The sequence below is a fragment of the Pseudopodoces humilis genome, chromosome 23 (genome assembly GCF_049639895.1).
Source record: "Pseudopodoces humilis isolate 2021_Gansu_Grassland_sample_001 chromosome 23, ASM4963989v1, whole genome shotgun sequence".
NCBI lineage: Eukaryota > Metazoa > Chordata > Aves > Passeriformes > Paridae > Pseudopodoces > Pseudopodoces humilis.
In genome coordinates, this window is record NC_142222.1 from 8,422,269 (window position 1) to 8,440,695 (window position 18,427).

At 46.0% G+C, this 18,427-nt stretch overlaps 1 protein-coding gene across 6 annotated transcripts in view; it reads left to right on the forward strand.

Moving 5' to 3' along the window:
• Positions 1-12,897: 12,897 nt before the first annotated feature.
• AUTS2 (activator of transcription and developmental regulator AUTS2) overlaps positions 12,898-18,427 on the forward strand; it is a 663,646-nt gene continuing 658,116 nt past the window's right edge. For all 6 annotated transcript variants that reach the window (XM_088066212.1, XM_088066213.1, XM_088066215.1 and 3 more), the window contains exon 1: positions 12,898-13,188. In XM_088066212.1, the coding sequence (XP_087922338.1) occupies positions 12,898-13,188 (291 nt within the window). The remainder of the gene's footprint in view (positions 13,189-18,427) is intronic.

Sequence of the window (18,427 nt, forward strand, 5' to 3'; positions counted from 1 at the left end):
TACTGTCTGCTGTCACAGCTTAATTAATGTTGTACTCCCAGGGGTTGTAATTTTGGTTGTCTAAAATGTAGTATTGTGTTTGGAGATTATTTTTGGTGTTGTTACATTGCCACTGTCTCTTTATTTTTACATCATTATTATGACATAAACAAAATTCCCGTCTTGGCTTTCCCCAAATTTTGTTTGTTTTAAGTTTGGTCATTTTTGTGCATTTATTCCCACTAGTACAGCCCTCCCAAGCTCTGGAAGGACGAGCCTGTCTCCTCAGGAGCACCCAGCTCTTTGGAGGAATGAGGTTTCTCTGCTGAGGCTCTCCAGGAGTTCTGCGAGCTGCAGTGGCTGCGTTCCCAGTGCTCCCACACACCGACAAAACGGGGTGTTCTGCATTCTTAGGAGAGAGCTTTCCTACTTTCTTCTTCAAGATAAAATTGGGCAGAATAATCTTTTCTACTCTGGGGAAAAAGTGATTCATCAGTCAATAAATCCTCTTGTGGAAACTTTGTTATTCACAACCTCAGCGTAGCCAAGCTACCAAAACTGGAGCCGTGTTTACATCCCCCTGATGGAGAATTATTCCTAGAAAACAACAGCTCCTTCCATGGAGAGCAAGTCTGAGGTGTTCCTGAAAGAGCTTCCTGGCAAAATGCAACATCTCACACTGCATATGAGGCTTTGAATAACGAAAAAGAAAAGAAAAACTCAACGTAATAATTCATGTTGTTTGACCCAAACCTCTGTAATACAGACTTCAGGATCTTTTGTAGCTCCACACTGTGCTCAAAACAGCTATTAACTCTCATTGGTATGATGAGCACAGCAAATCCTCCCCAAATTTTCCACTAACTCTGTGAACAAAGGATTAATTTTCTGAGACTTGACATAGGTAAATTGATTTCATATCCATTTCAAAAATCGGTCTTTAAAAAAATGGATTTTCAGTAATTACAGTTATAGATACTTCATTTGCTCAAAACTCTGAAATCCAAATTTTCTAGAATCAAGGCAACAGCCAGCAAAATTACAGGGCTGATTTATGAAAACTATGTTATTGAACAACTGATTGTGAAAGGATGTGATTCGTATACTACATACTGTGGGCTTGTAAAACTATTTTTCAAAATGCTGAAGGCTAAAGTCTTTTTCCTATTATTATTATTTAAAAGCTGAGATTACTGAACAGCCACTTGTTTTCAGCTGCTGTCATTCTAGACTTTGCACAGAGCCCAGGAGTGAGAGCACAAGGATTACATCCAGCTCCAGGGGTTCCTGATCTCTCTGCTGTTGGAGGCATCTGACCAACCCTTACAGCTGGAACTTGCTGTTTTCCTTTATTACCTCAACTGTGCCCTTACAAGCAATAATCCTCCCTCTCCTGTCTTCCTCCCCTTCCCCCTTCAATTATCCATGGCATTTGTTTTTTAACAGGGGGATATTTTTTTTTTCTTGAGAAATTACAAGTAAATTTTAGTCCAGGAAAAAAAAAAAAAAAAGCTGCATTGGAAAGTGAAAGAGTAATTACAGCAAGTGGCATGGAGGACAGGAGAAAATGTCAAATCAAGGGATTAAATATTAAAAGGCAACAACACTCTGACAGGAAAAGGAGAAGATGAAAATAACATGCATCGTATCAGTAAAATCATAAACCAGTTTCTGCCCAGCCAGACTCTTTCTTCACTGGACCCTGACAATCCCTGTTTACTGAACTATTTGGTGTTTTGCCTCATCTGACAGAAGGTTGCACTCCTAGAAGTTTTATGGCTCAAAGGTCTCTGCCTGAAAAGAGGCAGGAAAAATGCAAAGAGAAAGTGGTGAAGTGGGTATGCATGAGAAGATGATTGGGGCAGAGTGCTGGAGTGATTATGGCTGGTGATGCTTAAAGATGATGTTTTCAGCTTGTCCTGGTGATGTGGATGCCTATGAAAATTCCCATAGATTGTGTCCAAATTGACTCAGGAAACCTCAGCTCACCATAGCTCTGCGTGCCTGAGGCAGCCTGTCCTCAGAGCCACAGCCTTGGCTCTCCTCTGCTCCTGTGAGCACTTTGCAAACACTGAAATTAATTCCATCCCTGTTTCCACGACCATCTGAGTGAAGAACAAATGACTGGAGTAATTTGCACACCATTATTCACGACAGGCATCAGAACCAGAGCCAGAAAACAGATCATAAATCTCCTGATGTGGCTCTTCATCTGATCTTACAGTCCTGCTACAAGTTAAAGGCAAAGAGAATCTTGCAAGAGAACCCACGAGGAGCAGACCCAGGATTTTCATAAGGAATCAGGGAAACAAGGGAAAGGTTATTCCCTGAAAAGCAGAATGCTGTCAGCATGAGGTTCTGTACTGTGCAGTGCTCCATCCCAGAACTGGGAAGATGGTGATCAAGACTGGATTTAAAGTCTATTAAAACAGTGGGGATTTCTTCTTCAGCCTCCCTGGGTTGGTTGGTCTTCAGTGCACTGGAAGAATTGCTACAGGAACAAGCTGTGTATGGAGATTGTGGGAATGAGGAACAAGAGAAAGGATATTACAGAGCAGCTTCTCCACTGAAACAATGTCTGAACTCAGCCTTTCCTCATTAATGAATTATGAAGTGGCCATGTTTTATTAGCTTTATTTAAAATTGTCTAGTAGTGAACACTCTTTTGAGCCTTTTAAACCGCTACAATTTTCTGCAGGAATGACTTCTTTTTTGTTGTTGTTCTTTTTGGGATATAGGAGCCAAGCTGATCTTGGTATTTCGTTAGTTCTCTCTGTTAATGTGCATGAGGTATAATTCCATCTGTGAAATTAATACTAGGTGAATATTTAACTCATACAAGTTTTGTTACATGAACTTCTGGGGTAGGTGCATGCATTAATTGCTAAGATGTCGATTTATTAAGTAACCAAACTTGTGTTCTTGGCTTTGTTTACCCATTTCTGTGGTCAGTTCTGCCAGCAGAGAACCCCAGAGCCAGGAGGAGCTCATCAGATCACAAAGTGGCTTCACACATATGGAAAGCCTTGTGCTGCTGAACCAGTGTTGGACTGGCAGCTTAATGAATGGATTTATTGTTCTGTCAGCACCACAGCTTTGTGTGAGCCCAACATCTACTCCTGCTAAAAGGAGTAGCAATGCACTAATGATATTGCTATGGTTAGTGTTTAGTCTTTAGGATCTTTAGCCAAGAAACTCAGCCCTTTATTGAGAACTTTTCCTGCAGTATGACCACAATTGCAGCCAGAAATGATTTCTGCAATAATGATGTTTTCAGTGAAGTTGACCAATGCTGATGCAAATCACTTCCCTGTGGTGGCATTTCTTAGGGCACTTTGCAACCTTGAATCTTTGGGGCAGAGCAGAATTTAAAACAACCTGCACAAACTGGTCAGAATTGTTATTTAAAACCAAGAAGTGTTACAGTTTTATTGTTAATATCAGGGGGGAATATTACTTTCAAGCCTGTGCTTTGATTTTTCTTCTGTCTACTGATGCAACAAGCTCACAGAAGAATTCACAACCCTCTCAAATTACTTATTACAACTATGACTTATTCCAAAATCCATTTGAGCATAGCTGAAAAGTGTAGTTAATACTGCTGCTGTAGTTTCTATCTTTTTCCATATAAAGTAAGGGCTTGATTTTATGTGTCATCCTCAGTGAGTATATATTTGCATAGCTCTGTTGACATCAATAGTGCTATATTGATTTATACTGCTTGTGCCTGCCTCATTATTATTTTTATTTTTTGTTCAAGGAGCGTGGTGTATTTTCAAATTCGTGGAAGATAAAAAGGGATTGCCTTCTCAGAACAGAATATATACAGTGTCTGCTGATGGGATATTTTAGATTTGGGCAAGCAAACTACAAGACATTATCAGTAAAGTTCTGTAAATATCAAGGCTGCTTGTACACATCTGTACACATCTGCAGAATATTATCAGACCTGTAGGTTTGCCACAGGGTGCCCAGAGCAGCTGGGGCTGGCCCTGGATCCCTGGCAGTGCCCAAGGCCAGGCTGGATGGGGCTTGGAGCAGCCTGGGACAGTGGGAGGTGTCCCTGCTGTGGCAGGAGGTGGAACAAGATGAGTTTTATGGTCATTTCCAACCCAAACCATTCTGGGATTTTTAAAGGTGCCTTAGATTTCCAGTTAGCTAGAATAGTTAGAAGGATTTGGTGTCCCATGACACAAGGCTGCCAGTCATGATTTATTCTTTACAAACAAACAAACTTGCTTTTCCAGGGATGGCTGAAATCTCCATTTCTCCAGAACAAAGTGCAAAGTCGAATGTTCACAAACAAGATGCAAAGGAGCACAGGTAGAAGGGCAGAAAGATTGGAGAAAATGAGGTAAAAAACCCAAGAGATGGGAGGTCAGGAAAATATGTTCATTCCTCCCTGGAGGGAGATGCTGCATCATTGCAGGAGCAGCAGCCACACCACATCTTTCAGGACTGTGAGAAGATCCCTCCAGCCCTTGTCTCACTATTTGCTCATGAACAGGCCCTTGGGTCTGAGTGCAGGGAGAGGTGAAAAAATGGCTGGAAATACACTATATAATCCCCAGAGAAAAGGATGTTTACTGCCCTTTCTATCTATCAGAGTATGCCAAACCATCTGAGGATGATCAGAGTCCTTTGCCTGAATCTCCGGGCACTCCTGTAAAGACAGGCTCTTCCTAGGCACTCTCACAGACCTGTGATGTATTCAGTGTTCCAGAGATGATACCAAGAGCAGGATAACCTCACCATGTCCAATAGCACCTTCCAGAAGAGATTCCAAGGTGTCAGTGCCCCACCAGGGCAGGACAGGACTATCCTCCTCCCAGATCCCAGCACAGGGAAGCACACTGGACTTCCTCAGTGCCCAAGTTCAGCACATGAAATGTAAAAATGAGAGAAATTGCAGATTTCTTCTCCCTCTGCTTTCAAGGACATTCCATCAAATTTCCTTCTCCCTTCTCCTCTCTGCACTGAACTTCAGATGGAAGCATCTGGATTGAAGAGAATTATCTCTAAACAACAATTGAGTTGTAGTACATTTTCAAAGACCCAGGTTTTATTAATCACAGAAGACCTTCTAGAAGTTTTCTTGGGATCATTTTTAATAGCAACCAATAATCCTTTCCCCATCAGCCAATGAGAAACAAGCCAAGACTCCCCCCAACTTCTGCACAGATGTGTCTTACAGAAATACAACAATTCTGGAGATGTGTAAGTGACATTTTTGCCAAGCTGAGGGTTTTGTCCACAGTAACTTAAACTAGTGCAGCCCTAATTTCCTTCTGGAAGCTACCTGAGCACTAAGCACACTCTATGCTGTTGGTGTAATGTTGTTTAGAGTAGTCAATAATTGCATTTGATTTCACATTGTACTTTTCTGTCCTGATATTACTTGAGGCCAGAGGACACCTAGCCATGCTGTGAGCCCAATCTCTGCTCCTGCATGTCCTGTGCCAGACCACTGTTTTCATCAAAACACACCAATACAACACGTTAAAGAGCAAGCCCAGAAAATTCCCTCTCCCTGGAGCATCTGAAGATCCAGGCAGATTAAAAAGCAGCATTTCCTGCAGTGTAACTGGGTTAGCATCCAGGGTCATGTCCAGGCTGCTAATCCAGAAGTTACCTTCAGCATGTGGTTAGTAAAAAGGAAAGATAATATGCAGGGAAAAAGAGGCAGAGGATGACAGATTGATTCCAGGGATGTGTGTCCCATAATTCTCATAAAACTAGAATGAAAGCTGAGCCCATTTAACAGCTTTAAAAATCAAGAGTCTTATAAATGCCTAAGAGCAGATGAGGGACTTCAGGTGTGAATATTTGGACCAGTTAGCTCAATTCTGATCTCTGCAGATGAACTCCAACAGAAATCTTCATTGTTTTCATCAGCAGAACCACACTGATAAATGTGAGTAAACTACAGGATATTTCCTAATCAATTTCTGACAAATAAAGATATCGTAGCTGCACTACTCTAGTGCCAAGGAAAAATAGTGGAAAGGTATGAACTTCAGAAATGTAAACTTGAGTTGTCATTAAAAATCAATTTTCATGATAAATTTAATTCACATTTCATAGAGAGCTGTGTAATATCAATAAAAATGCTTTAATAATTGCTGTGCTGGCACACAGCACAGTGTAAGACATAAAGAGATATAAATTTTTTGTAATTTAGAAGATGGGGAACTAAACACTGTTTTTCAAAAGAAACCATTTCTCAGGGAGAAAAATGAATGTTGGAGGAGGATGTAATTCATTAGGGATTCTACTCCACCCCTTTTCTCAAAGACTGCTCTGAAATTAAAACTTTCAGAGATCAGGTTTCTAATTTATTCGTAGACTTAAAAGGCCAGAAAAGACCAGGATCAGGTAGTCTGACCTTCTGGATAACCCAGGCTATTAAATTTCCTGTAGTTCTCTCTATATCATAACCTGTGTTGGGCTAAAACATAGTTTCTTTTAAACTTTGATTTTAAATGGTGGAAAAACCCCGTTTTTGTGTTTCTTTTACATGATTTTTGGTGAAGGTGGGAGAGAAGGAATGATGTAAATTGGTTGTTTCTTGTGACATATCAGTAGAACTGGTACAGCACGTGATAGTACAACATCACTAAATTATAAACAACTGGTGTTTTCTGGTAATAAAAGCTGACTAATTTTCAGGGCAGAGAAATATGCTACCTACATAGCAATGTGCTTTTGTGAACAATTTTTGAAGGGATCAAAAGGCAGGTATATGCTCCTAAATCTTTTAGTCACATTAAAAAAAAAAATCCCATGATCAAACTGTAAAGCCATCTGAATAATAGTTTTCTCATTTCCAAGTAACTGAGGTCAGAATTTCACCCTAGAAGATCAGTCCACTTCATACAATGCTAACTGAAGAACTGTAATTTGCAGTTGGTGCTTTGTTTCCACTGTGAATATAATTAACTACCTTTACTCTGATCTTGCCATTTATCACCATCATTTACAGTTTCACAATCAATACAGTATTTTTTTCTATCCACATAACTTGAGATCACATTTTCAAATGAAGCTTCCTGAAACTCAGTGACACCTGCTTTACCCTGTGTTTATGAATGCTGCCACTCACCAATGTTCATGCTGTGGGATGAGGAATCTCGGGCAATTAGAAACACAAGTTTAGTCAGCTTAGGGTGTTTATTAAGAAATCCTAAGGAATCAGCAGGATCCAAAAACTCTTGAGTTTGTCTGGCCATCCATGATAAACATGCACAGCTTTATGGCTCATGACTGTCCTGTTCTCCAGGGACCGTGTTTTCCCCTGCTGTAAATTACTATAGATCCACGTGAGTGAATAAATCAAGACTCTGAAATTCTTATCCCCTGCATGGTCTGATTTTTCTTTTTTTTTTCCCTGATACAGTTAGTCATAGATACTTCAGAGTTGTATTATAACCAACTAGAAAAACAAGAAATATAGATGAATTAGTTTTTAATTTTTCTGGGGAAGCCTGTACTTCAGCTGATGCCATCCAGCTTTTTCTTTCCCCATTCCCCCCAAGTTCCCAGACTTGCTGAACTCAAAGCCATTCTTAAGCAATAGCTGCCCATTACACAGTTATTTCTACCAGCTACAAAAATTCAAACTTCTTCAGGACCAGTTCAATTGACCAACTTTGTCATTGCCCCCTGATCTCCTGGTGCCAGTGAGGATGGATACAGCATTGCTCCAAACACAGGAGCTAAAACACCACAGAAGTGAACACAGGAACACAGCCCTGACCCCACAGGTTGGATCAGGCTGATGGTCCATCAGATCTGTCTCCAGCTTTGTTTTAGAAACTGTTTTAGGTTCTGAGGCATTAAAATGTACATCCCCCTCAGCCACTCTGTAACCAATATTCTGGTTACTTGGAGAGTTCTCATTATTGAGGACCTCAGAGCTGCCTCGTGGCAGTGAGTTGCACTGCCTGGGTTAGTCCCTTCATTTGTGAAAGGAACAATTGTCTCTTCTCTGAGTATTTTGTCTTGAGGTTGTTCTGGAAACCTGCCTGCCCCTGGGTTTCAACGAACTACTTTTAGTACTGCCTTTATCTTTAGTCTTGAACTATTTGGATTTTTGAAAGGCCACAGGTTTCTGTTCTTCCTTGTTGGTTCACTTTGGATGCTCCTTCTTCTGTAACTGTTTCTGTTTCCAGCCACCTCCTAGGAAAACACCTTTTAAAACAACAGGTGCAGCCAGACAATCCTCTCTGATAGGCAATTCAATTTGGATAAAATTAGTTTATTTTTTTGGACCTGTTTTAAATTCCTCTGCCATCCACACAATCACCCTGGATTTTATTTTGTATTAGAATGTTGGTTCTCATTATTTGCTATTCTTATAAATGCACAGTTATGAGGAGGGTGGAAACAATAATAAAAAGGCTTTTTCACTCTTTTGGCTTTTTTTTTGTGTTCCCCTGATCAAAATCCTTCTAAAACAAAAATAATAGTCTGCAAGACAGACTGCTATTTTAAACTACCCATCTCCTAAAAGGATGATAACCTCAGAAAGGCACATTTGCCTCTGCTGAGATTCCTTTGTGGACTGAACTTAAAAATTCCATCTTTGGAGCTTAATGCCAAAGCACAGTGCAGGTTACTCTTGCTAGAAGCAAGGTTCTTGCCATTTCCTCAAGCAATGAATTATCTCCTGATATTCAAGTTAGTTCAAAATATCTTTTCCATTTAGGTATGCCAGGGGCTAGTCCACAGAAAACGGCTTCTAGTGTTTTTACAGTTGGAAATTTTATTCTGTTCCAATGCCTAATGATGACATGGAAATTGCAATTGTTTCTTTTGGTCTGTGTTAGCCTTTCTGTCTTCATTATTTAGGAACAAGCTTTTGGTATCTGTCTCAAATCAGAAGATTATAGGTCTGTTATTACATGCTGGAGAAGTACCCTTTGCGTGGGTGTTAATTACCGAGTATCCAGTTGAGTACACTAGTCATTAACCTCAAAAACAGTGACTCAGCAAGGTACCAGAGCGTAAGGAAAAAAAATAAAGAGGGAAAAACCGTGTTGTTTTCTCACACCAGATGCCAGGCAAGATGTATTTCTAGAGGAAAGCTAGCAGGCAGCTGAAGAACAAATGTGTGTGGAGGTCTGTGGTATTCTTTCTGCTAAGATGACTTGAAATACTCAGCTGGAGGCAAGAGTGCACTGGAGAAAGAACTTCCTGAGGATCTGTCTGATACTCCCAAATCAATTAAGGTTCGTGGAAATGCTTCTGCTGGATCAGACCCAGAAAAGGGATAATTCACCTGTATCATACCCAAGAAGGTGACCTGTGATTTCTAATGCTAGACAAATATTACACAGAACAAAAATGTTTTGCAATGGAGGATGAGTTAGATGGATGGGTTTTAATCTTATTTTTTTCCATAGATATGCAAGTCTGGGGATTTGTTTCTACAGAGAATGCAAAATGAATCACGTATCGTGTCTGTTATCCACATCCATGCATTTGAGAAGAAAACAGACTGAGCAGACTTTCAGCCACGCAATGAATGTCTGCAGAAATGTATCCGACTACAGGTCTCTTAAGTCACTTTAATGGTGATGGATATGCAGGAAACTATAATCAATTACATTGCCCTGAAAATTACACAGTTATTTTCAAAAAAACCCAACAGGTAACAGTTGTTTGACACAGCAGAGCTTAATATTTCTTGGAAGACAGAGATCTTGAGCTTGCTGTACACAAATTGTAACACTTCAGCAATACTAGTGCAGCTTCTGTATAGTCAGATTGTATAGAACTGGCAGGCAGCTGTGAGACAAAAGAACCCAAAGTAAGATAGAGAAATGCGTTTGTTAAACAGCAAAAAAAATCTGAACAGGGAGATCTAAGGTCAGATTAGGAGATGTTCTCTAGCTTGATATTTGAGAATGTTTAAAAACTAGCCATGTGCCTCTGTAATGAGCAGAGTGGCCTTCTGTAAGGGACACGCTCTCACACTCTCAGGTTACTGACAGCTTTGTGCTTCCTCCTCTTCTGGCTCACACCAGCTGAAAAGTCACTGTGTGCTGTCCAGGAGATGTGTGTGCAGGGAGGTGGCAAAGGTGTCACTTGCCTTCTGGATACATAGGGTGTATCCGATTCCCAGTGTTGCACATAATCACTCAATACTCATAGAAAACATTAAAAATATTACTCGATTGGTGGCCTAAGGGTAAAGAGTAAACAACGTATTATACAGTCAAGCAGAGCCTCATCCCCCGGAGTCAGAGCAGCCCAGAGGGAGAATATTGGAAAAATACACTCAGCCTGTGTGTTCCCCTTGCTGGGGATCTCAATGGAGGAATGATTAGCAGCTACAGGAGACAGACTTGGTTCTTGTGCAGAAGGTTCTTTGCGGAGAAGGAGTATTAAATAATTTCTCTTTTTCTACCTGCCCTTCCAGCCTCCCCCAATATATTTGAAACTACACAATAGCATGATTAGCTGGTAGATGCAGGAAAACCAGTGCTGTTTCCAGAGCTCCTCGTCTTCATTCTGAACATTGAGACTTCACATACTGCAGTTTCTTCCCCATCTTGTTCCTTGCTCTTCCTCTGTCCTTCTCTCTTCCTACCAAATGATCCAATTCCCACATGGGTCTACTCCTGATGCTCTCCCCAAACAGCTCCACACGCTCTTCTCCTTCCATGCCTATTCCCTCAGCAGGTTCCCCTGGGCAGGAGACAGAAGCACCAGGTGAGAAGGGTGACCATAAGAACCAGCTAAAAAAGCAAATTTGCTCGTTCCACAGCTCTTTTGGTGCTACGGTGACACAGGCAATATACTCTAATAGCACAGAGCCAGGATCATGAAGAGGGGAGACAACAAAGCCGAAGCTGATACAGGAGAAAGGCCACACAGAGTGGGAAGGGCAGAGCCAAGGACAGGTGAGCTGCAGGTGGGTGGCCACAAGTTGTTCTGCCCGCAGCCTCAACATCTGTGCCAGCCACATCAGAATCACCCTGGCAAGGGCCGCATCCCGGGGCACAGGGGTGCGAGCTCCCCTCAGGGACAGCAGCAGGACACAACCCGAGACTGGCCAGGGGCAGCAGCCGGGGCCGTGAGGAACGAGCTCCTGAGGCAGCCCCGGGCCGTGGGGAAGGAGAGCGGGCAGCAGGATAAGGGCTGGACCCAGAATCGCGATGCCACAGAATAGCTGCGCTTGCAAAGGACGTCTGGACATCATCCAGTCCAACCGCCCGCCACGGTAGGGCCACCCGGAGCAGGTGGCACAGGGACACAGGCTGCGTTTGGAATGACTCCGGAGAGGGAGACTCCGCGCCCTCCACGCGCAGCGTGTTCCCGCAGGGACATCCCTGCCCGGCCGGAGGGAAGGAGCGGCGCCGGGGCGGTGTGAGTGGAGCACCGTGCCCGAGGGGCGGTGTGAGGGGAGCACCGTGTCCGAGGGGCGGTGTGAGGGGAGCACCGTGCCCGAGGGGCGGTGTGAGGGGAGCAACGTGCCCGAGGGGCGGTGTGACGGTGCCGCCGTGCCCCAGGGGCGGTGTGACGGTGCCGCCGTGCCCGAGGGGCGGTGTGACGGGGCCGCCGTGCCCCAGGGGCGGTCTGAGGGGGCCGCCGTGCCCCAGGGGCGGTGTGAGGGGCGGTGTGACGGGGGTGCCTCAGCGCGTGCCGGCCGCCCCAGCGCGCAGGCCCCCCGCGCATGCCCGACACTTATTTCGCGCGGCGGGGGCGCCGCATTTCGCGCGCCGCCGGGCGGGGCGGCGGTCACGTGAGCGGCGCGGGGCCGCTGGGGGCGACACCGCGACCGCCCCGCGCGGGGCTCGGCGGGCGCCCCCCGGTACCGGAACCGGCACCGGCACCGCCCGCGCCCCGCCCGCGCCGCCGCGCCCCCGGGCAACAGCCGGGTTGTTGTGGCCGCCGCCGCTCCCCGGGGGCCGCCTCCCCTCCGCTCGGATCTATTGTCACCACCACCAGCACCCCCCCTCCTTCGCCACAATTAATACGATGAATTTGCCATGATTGATCCGTATTAATAGCTGGGGTGGGTGGGCGTGTTTTGGGGCTCTTTTTCCTCCCCTTTTTCTCTTTTTTCCTTTTTTTTCTTCTTTTTATTGTTTGGTTTTGTTTTTGGAGGGGCCGGGCTGGGATCTGATCTCCACTCCCGAGTCCATCCCTAGTCGGTGCCTGAGAAAATTGCATCTGGATGCATCGTTATTATTATTATTATTGTTATTATTATTATTATTATTATTGTGTTTGATCCAGGGAGATAAAGGAGGAGGGGGAGAGGAGTGCGTGTTGGTGGGGAGGGGAAGGCTGCACCCTTCCCTGCACACACACACACACACACACACACGCAGACAGAAAGGGAGTTCCGTACATCTACATACATATTTTTCCCCCCCTGGAACTTCTTTTAGTTGGGGAGGAAAGGAAGAAAGAAAATACATTTTGTGCAAGGAAATACTCTCAGCTCTCTCCTTCCAGCGGGTCTCCTTTCTTTATTTTTTTCCCCCCTTCTTCTCAGCCTTTTTTCCTCTCTTTCGAAGATCCTCGCCCTCCCAGCCCCTTGATCAAAGCATTCCGCTATTCTGATTTATTGCCTGCTTGGTGAGGCTTTTTTTTTTTTTTTTTTCCTTTCTCTCCGTGGTTTCTTTTTTTTTTTTTTTTTTTTTTTACAAAGGCGACCTGAGATCAGCCATTACTTTCCTTGGCTCGCTTATAGGAATCTCTTACATTTGGTGCTTGCTGCTGGTGGTGGTGGAACCGCACTCGGATTCTTTCATCCCCCCCCACCCCCTTGCTGTCCTCTCCTCCCTCCCTTTCTCCTTCCCTCTCTCCCTCCCTCCCTCCCCCGTTATTCCGCCGGGGGAGCCGGATTTGTGGCTGCGGTGGGGCGGGGGGGGACGAGAGCGAGAGGGAGAGCCGGCGAGAGACATGGATGGCCCGGCGCGATGCAACGGGCTTCGGAAGAAGCGGCGATCGCGGTCCCAGCGCGACCGGGAGCGGCGAGCCAAAGGCGGGCGGCGCGGCTGTGCCTCCGGCGGGGCCGCCGGCCCCGGGGCCGCCGCGCTCTCCTCCTCGGGCTCGGAGAAGGAAGACAATGGGCCCCCGCCGCCGTCCCGGCCGCGGCCCCCCCGGAGGAAGCGGCGGGAGTCCTCCTCGGCCGAAGAGGACATTATCGACGGTTTCGCGATGTCCAGCTTCGTCAGTTTCGAGGCGCTGGAGGTAGGAGCGGCGGCGCTTTGTGTGCGCCTCATTGTGTAGGGGCAGCGGGGGGGGAGCTCCCGCGGCGGCCCCCCGGACCCCCCCCCCGCCCCTGACCTCGGTCCCCAGCCCGGCCCGCCGGGGGTGCCCGCGGGGGCGGTCCCCCCGCCCCCTCCCCGTCCCCGGGGTGCCCCGCTGCCCTCCCCTGTCGCTGCCGCCGCCGACACCTGCAGCCCGGCGGGGCCGGGCCCGGGGCCATCCCCCCGGCGCGGGGAGCGGGGAGTTGTGCGCTCCCCCGGCGGGGCCTCCCTTCCCTTCCCCTCCCTTCCCTTCCCACGGATCAAACTTTTCTCGCGCCGCCGCGGCCCGGCGGGGCCGCCCACTCGTGTCCCCGGGGCCGCGGGGGGGGCGCGGCTCTCCGGGCGCTGCTGAGGGCGGGGGGCCCGGCTGGGGGCGGGGGGCCCGGCCTGCCGCGCTCCCCCCCTCCCGGCCCCGCCCCGCCGGGCCCCGCGGCTCCGGCCATCGCCCGGGCCGAGCCAGCGGGCTGCCGGAGCCCAGGCCGGGCCGGGCGGAGGGAGGCGAAGCCCCGCGGGGCGTCTCGGGCGTCGCTTCCCTCAGCCCGGGCCGGCCTCGCCTCTCTGCGTTCCCTCCAGCCGCCCACTCGTGGAGCCGCTGTCAGCCCAGCCAGGGTCGCGGTGCTGATGCTGCCACGGAAGGGGACCTCCGGCTTGTTTGTTTCAAAGGCTTTGTTGTTTGCAAGTTGTGATCAGGAGAAGTTTGCTGTGGTGAAGAGCAGATTTATTTGGGTTTACGTGCACTGGAGTCACAACTGGAACGATGATGAACTGTCAAAATAAATGCGGAGGTGAAACTGATTGTTTAACAATAATAGTAAAAAAATCATCTGTGTTGCTTTTAAGATGTTTAAATCTTTAGCCAGGAATACTTAGTGGCATTTTCAGGGGTGTTTTTTTGTTTTATTTTGTTTCTTGATTTGTAGCCAGATTTTGTCTGGTTACACCTGTATCCATCCACACTGTGCCTCCAACAGAACTTACTCTGGTGTAATTGAGGGAGGATTTGTTCACTCCAGCAAACCTCCACATGGTTGGTGTTAGACTCCTGTAAGCAATAAGGAATAAATGCTGAGGTAATGTCCAGACTCAATTTATCCACTATTTCTCACCTGGTTGAGCCCATCCACAAGTGCCCTGCTCAAACCAGAGAGACCAAAAGTGTGAATATGTGTTTATCGGCAGCAGAGAAATTTGTATGCTTCTGTTTCGGATAAAATTCATTTTTTCTTCAAACAAAGCCCTAGTTTGTGTCATTAAGCATTTTTATGGGAATAAGGACTTGAAAATTTGGCTGTAATCCTTTTTGGAGAGGAAGTGAAGAGCCAGTTTAGAACTTGGTAGGGCATTTTAGAAAACGTCTTTATTCTGTTTCACTTCTTATTTGTTTATTTTCAACTTGAAAATAATTGCTGTGTTCTCTTCTCTTTACCAAGCCAAGCATGGCCACTACTTGCATCCTCTCCTAATCCTGTATCACTAAAAAGGAGCACAGATACATTACCCAGTTCTGCCAGCTAATATCACGTTCAGATAAAACAATAGCTTGCGCACTGAGACCTGACATACTTTTAATGTTCATGTGATAGGTGGCACGTTTTGACCTAACGATTTCATGCTGCGTTAAGAAATAATGTCACAAAATCGTTGTTAGGTGCTTTTTCCTGCAGCTCCGTATGTACGTTGAGAAACTCGTTTCTGGAGATCAGAGGGAGATGAAGGTGTCTAAGGCACAAGGAATTGCTCTGTGTGTCGCATGTGGCAGCCTGGAGTTTTTGTTGTAATCGTGGTGTTGGTGAGGAGGTTGTGAGTGGCTGGTGGAGTGAGATCCCTCGGCCTTGGTGAGATGTTCAGGTGTCAATGTGTTTGAGTTGAGTCAAGAAGCTTTGGGTGCTGTGGAGAGGTGTCCTGGTGTTCACACATCTCATGCTGTGGGTCTGCCCCCAGCTCCTTGGAGGCCATGGAGATTTTCCCCAGGTTCTAGAAGACACTCGTGCCCAAAATGTGGAGAAGACTTTCTGAGCCCATGCCTTGTGCTTGAACTTCAGCCTTTTCTTAGGCTTAGCACAGCTGAAAGGGTGCAAAGACTGTGTTTTGTCTGCTTGGTGTGAAAAGCTGTGAGAGGGAAAAAGAACATTTCACCCACTGGAGGATCTGAGGCCACAGTTCAGAAGAGGGGGCACAGGTTGATGGTGGCTCGTGCAGGAGGGGACAGCCACAACAGAGGGACAAGGCTGAGCTCTTTGCTTCTGGGGACATCCTTGCAGCTGTAGGGGTGTGGGCTGAGTGTGATGTGTCACCCCAGGACCTTCTGATGTATCAAGTTGCAAAAAAAGGAGCAAGAACTTCCACAGAGCTTGGTTTCACCTGTTTTACTAAATGCTTTTGCTTTTGGGGTGACTGAAAAAGCCTAACCTGTGAAAGATACCAGGTTGTGTGAAGCTTGTGAATTGCAAAGGGACACAAATGCTGCACAAGAACAGAGCTCCCATGCCACTGTCACTTCAGGAGGAGTCGTCCAATCTGTTATGGTTATGTTGATAAAAATTCCCATCCCTTGAAGCAAAACTTTAACCAGCTCCCACTCTGGGAACTGCTTTTCTGTCCAGGTGTCAGTAGCCTTCTCACACTTCTCAAGTGTAAATTGTTTGGTGTTGAAATTGAGGCCACCTGATTCTGGTTATCTGTCTCTGCATTTATGGCACCCCATACCCTGCTGTCTCTAATGTTTGTGTGGGGAATACACAGGAAGGGGGAGTTAAATGAAGACAGGGGTATCTCACTGTGGATTTTTTCCTCCCTGGAGTAACCGCTGGGCAATCCCAGTGTTATTGCAGATCGGGCTGGACTGATCCTTACACGGCCTTGCAAGACTTCAGTGTAGCTGTGTGCAATATGGGCCTGTCAGGGGACTGTACTGGGGAGCATTCTGGAGCCTTGACCTTCAGAAACCAGCCCTTAATCTGTAGTAAAGCAGCTGAGATGTGGCCCTACAATTTGATCTGATTCACCAGCTTCTGCTGTGAGTGGCCTTGCTGGCACTGACAGCAGCCAGCCCTGTGGTTCCCTCCAGAGCAGTTGCTCACACGTTGCTGCCCTGAGCTCCCCAGATGTCCTGGAAGAGCAGGAAGGTTCAGACACTCTGTACCTGTGTTAGTGTGACCGGTGGCTTGTCCAGCTGATTGCTTTTCCCAGCTTGGAGGAGCCTGTGCTGCACTGGTGGTGTGTTTGTTACCTGCAATAATAATAGCGTGAGGTTCTCCAAATCCAGGTGGGCATTTTAGACACCAGTTTGACAGGAAAAGGTCATCTCTCACAATGTGATAAATCAATTAATTGGAGTGACTTTCTCCATGATGTGCTCTGGCAGTGCTGGCAAGGAGGATTCTGCAGAGCTCTCTGGTGAGGTGAGGTTTCAGGAAGATGTTTGTGTCTCTCCTACCCCCTGGTGCAGAGGTGTCCAGGCAGGAGACTGATGTGACATGGCTGTTGACGTGCCGTGCTGAAGATGGTTTGCTGTGATGAGAAAGGAAATCTGACCTGAATGTTAAGATGGCTTAAAGCCTGGGAAGTACTTTATGTTTCCTGAGTCAGCTCTGACCATCCCTGTGGAGTAAGCAGTTGGTTTCAGGTTTTCTGAACACTGAGTAAGGTAATGAGTTTTTTCTGCGGATGTTTGTTTAGCTTCAACTCAGGCAGCTCATCTGACGAGCCTGAAATGGGACACAGATATTTATAAAGCACAGATAGAAGTGGGGTGGGAAGCGGGGGACTCGCATTTAAATGGGGATTCTTGTTTGTTAAAACTGTCACAATTTCTCACTGTGCATTTGCTGAGCTAATTTCTGTTCAGCGCACAGGCATTACTCTGTTTTGAGACCATGCTAAATTATCGTCAGGTAAAGCCCCATATAATTAATTACAAATGAGAAATGCTGACAAATATTTGTCAAGGAGCTGTTTAATGAGCTTCAAATTCTGTGTCAGATGATTCCATCCACCTAGTGTAAATAATTTTTAAGCAATTGTTCCACGGTGTTTGTGTGGTTTAGGCAGATGTTAGCTGTAGCACTTTTACAAGTTGCACAGATAGTATGAGAATAGATGGAGTAAAGCTTAACAGATCACCTGGGCTTTAAAATAGAGACACCACAGAACCAAAATGTGCAAGTACCAGGAAGGTTTTGAAGATCCTGTGGTCTGGGTTGTGTGTCTGTGTGCACTGACAGTGCGGCTCTGTGCATGCATCTGAATGCAGGAATTTGCTTTAATAACTGGTGTGTGATACTCATCTCTAGGCATGGCCCACTGAAAATAGAAATAGCTTGGCTGTGTGACAGCAGAAGCTTTGAGCTGGACACCAGAATGGCTGGCTTGCTGCATGCTTTTCCTCCCCAAATCATTCCCTTTTCACCAATCTTTTAGCTGGCCTGATTAGCCCGTTTGCTTAAATTCTTTGAGATTTCAAGCAAGTTTGTTCTGCCTTGTCTCTATCCCTTCATATTTCAAAAGGAATTTGATCTTCCTGCCTTACCACAGCAGCATCATAACATCAGGTGTTTGTTTAATGCTGTCAGCAAATCTTAGTGGCCCTTCTTGTGTTTATTGACTGCTTAGACGCTTAGGTGTTTGTCCCAGTCTCTGTTTGCACATGCAAGTCTGCAGATTTAGACCAGCAGAGAAAAGAAGGGAGAGTAACAAAATGAAAATATCTGGGGATGAGGAGAGGCATTAAGCTTTGTGTGACACTGGGCTATCATATGAAGTGATGCGTTTATTATTTTCACTGTGTATTTAGAGGAAACAGGAAACTGACCTGAGATTAAATTTCAAGATAACCTTTGACAGAGCAGCTCGCTATCTTGATGAAAACCTCAGTGACCAGACCTGAAAAAAACAGCAATTCAAACTGAAAATGGAACTGAAAACAGCAGGATGTATATTCCACAAAAGCAATGTCTAGGGTGATGTTTGAAACATACATTGCTATCATTTGGGTACCTGAATACTTTACAAATACTTTAAAATTATTTTGAAAAGCCTGGGAACTTCCTGGGAGGTGAGGCACTCCTTACTCCAGCTGATTTCATTAGCTGTTGGAGACCTGAAGCTATTTCTTTGGGCAGATAATGACCAAGGATTGAGATTGTTGTATACATATTCTTTTAGGCTCCTGAAGGTAACCA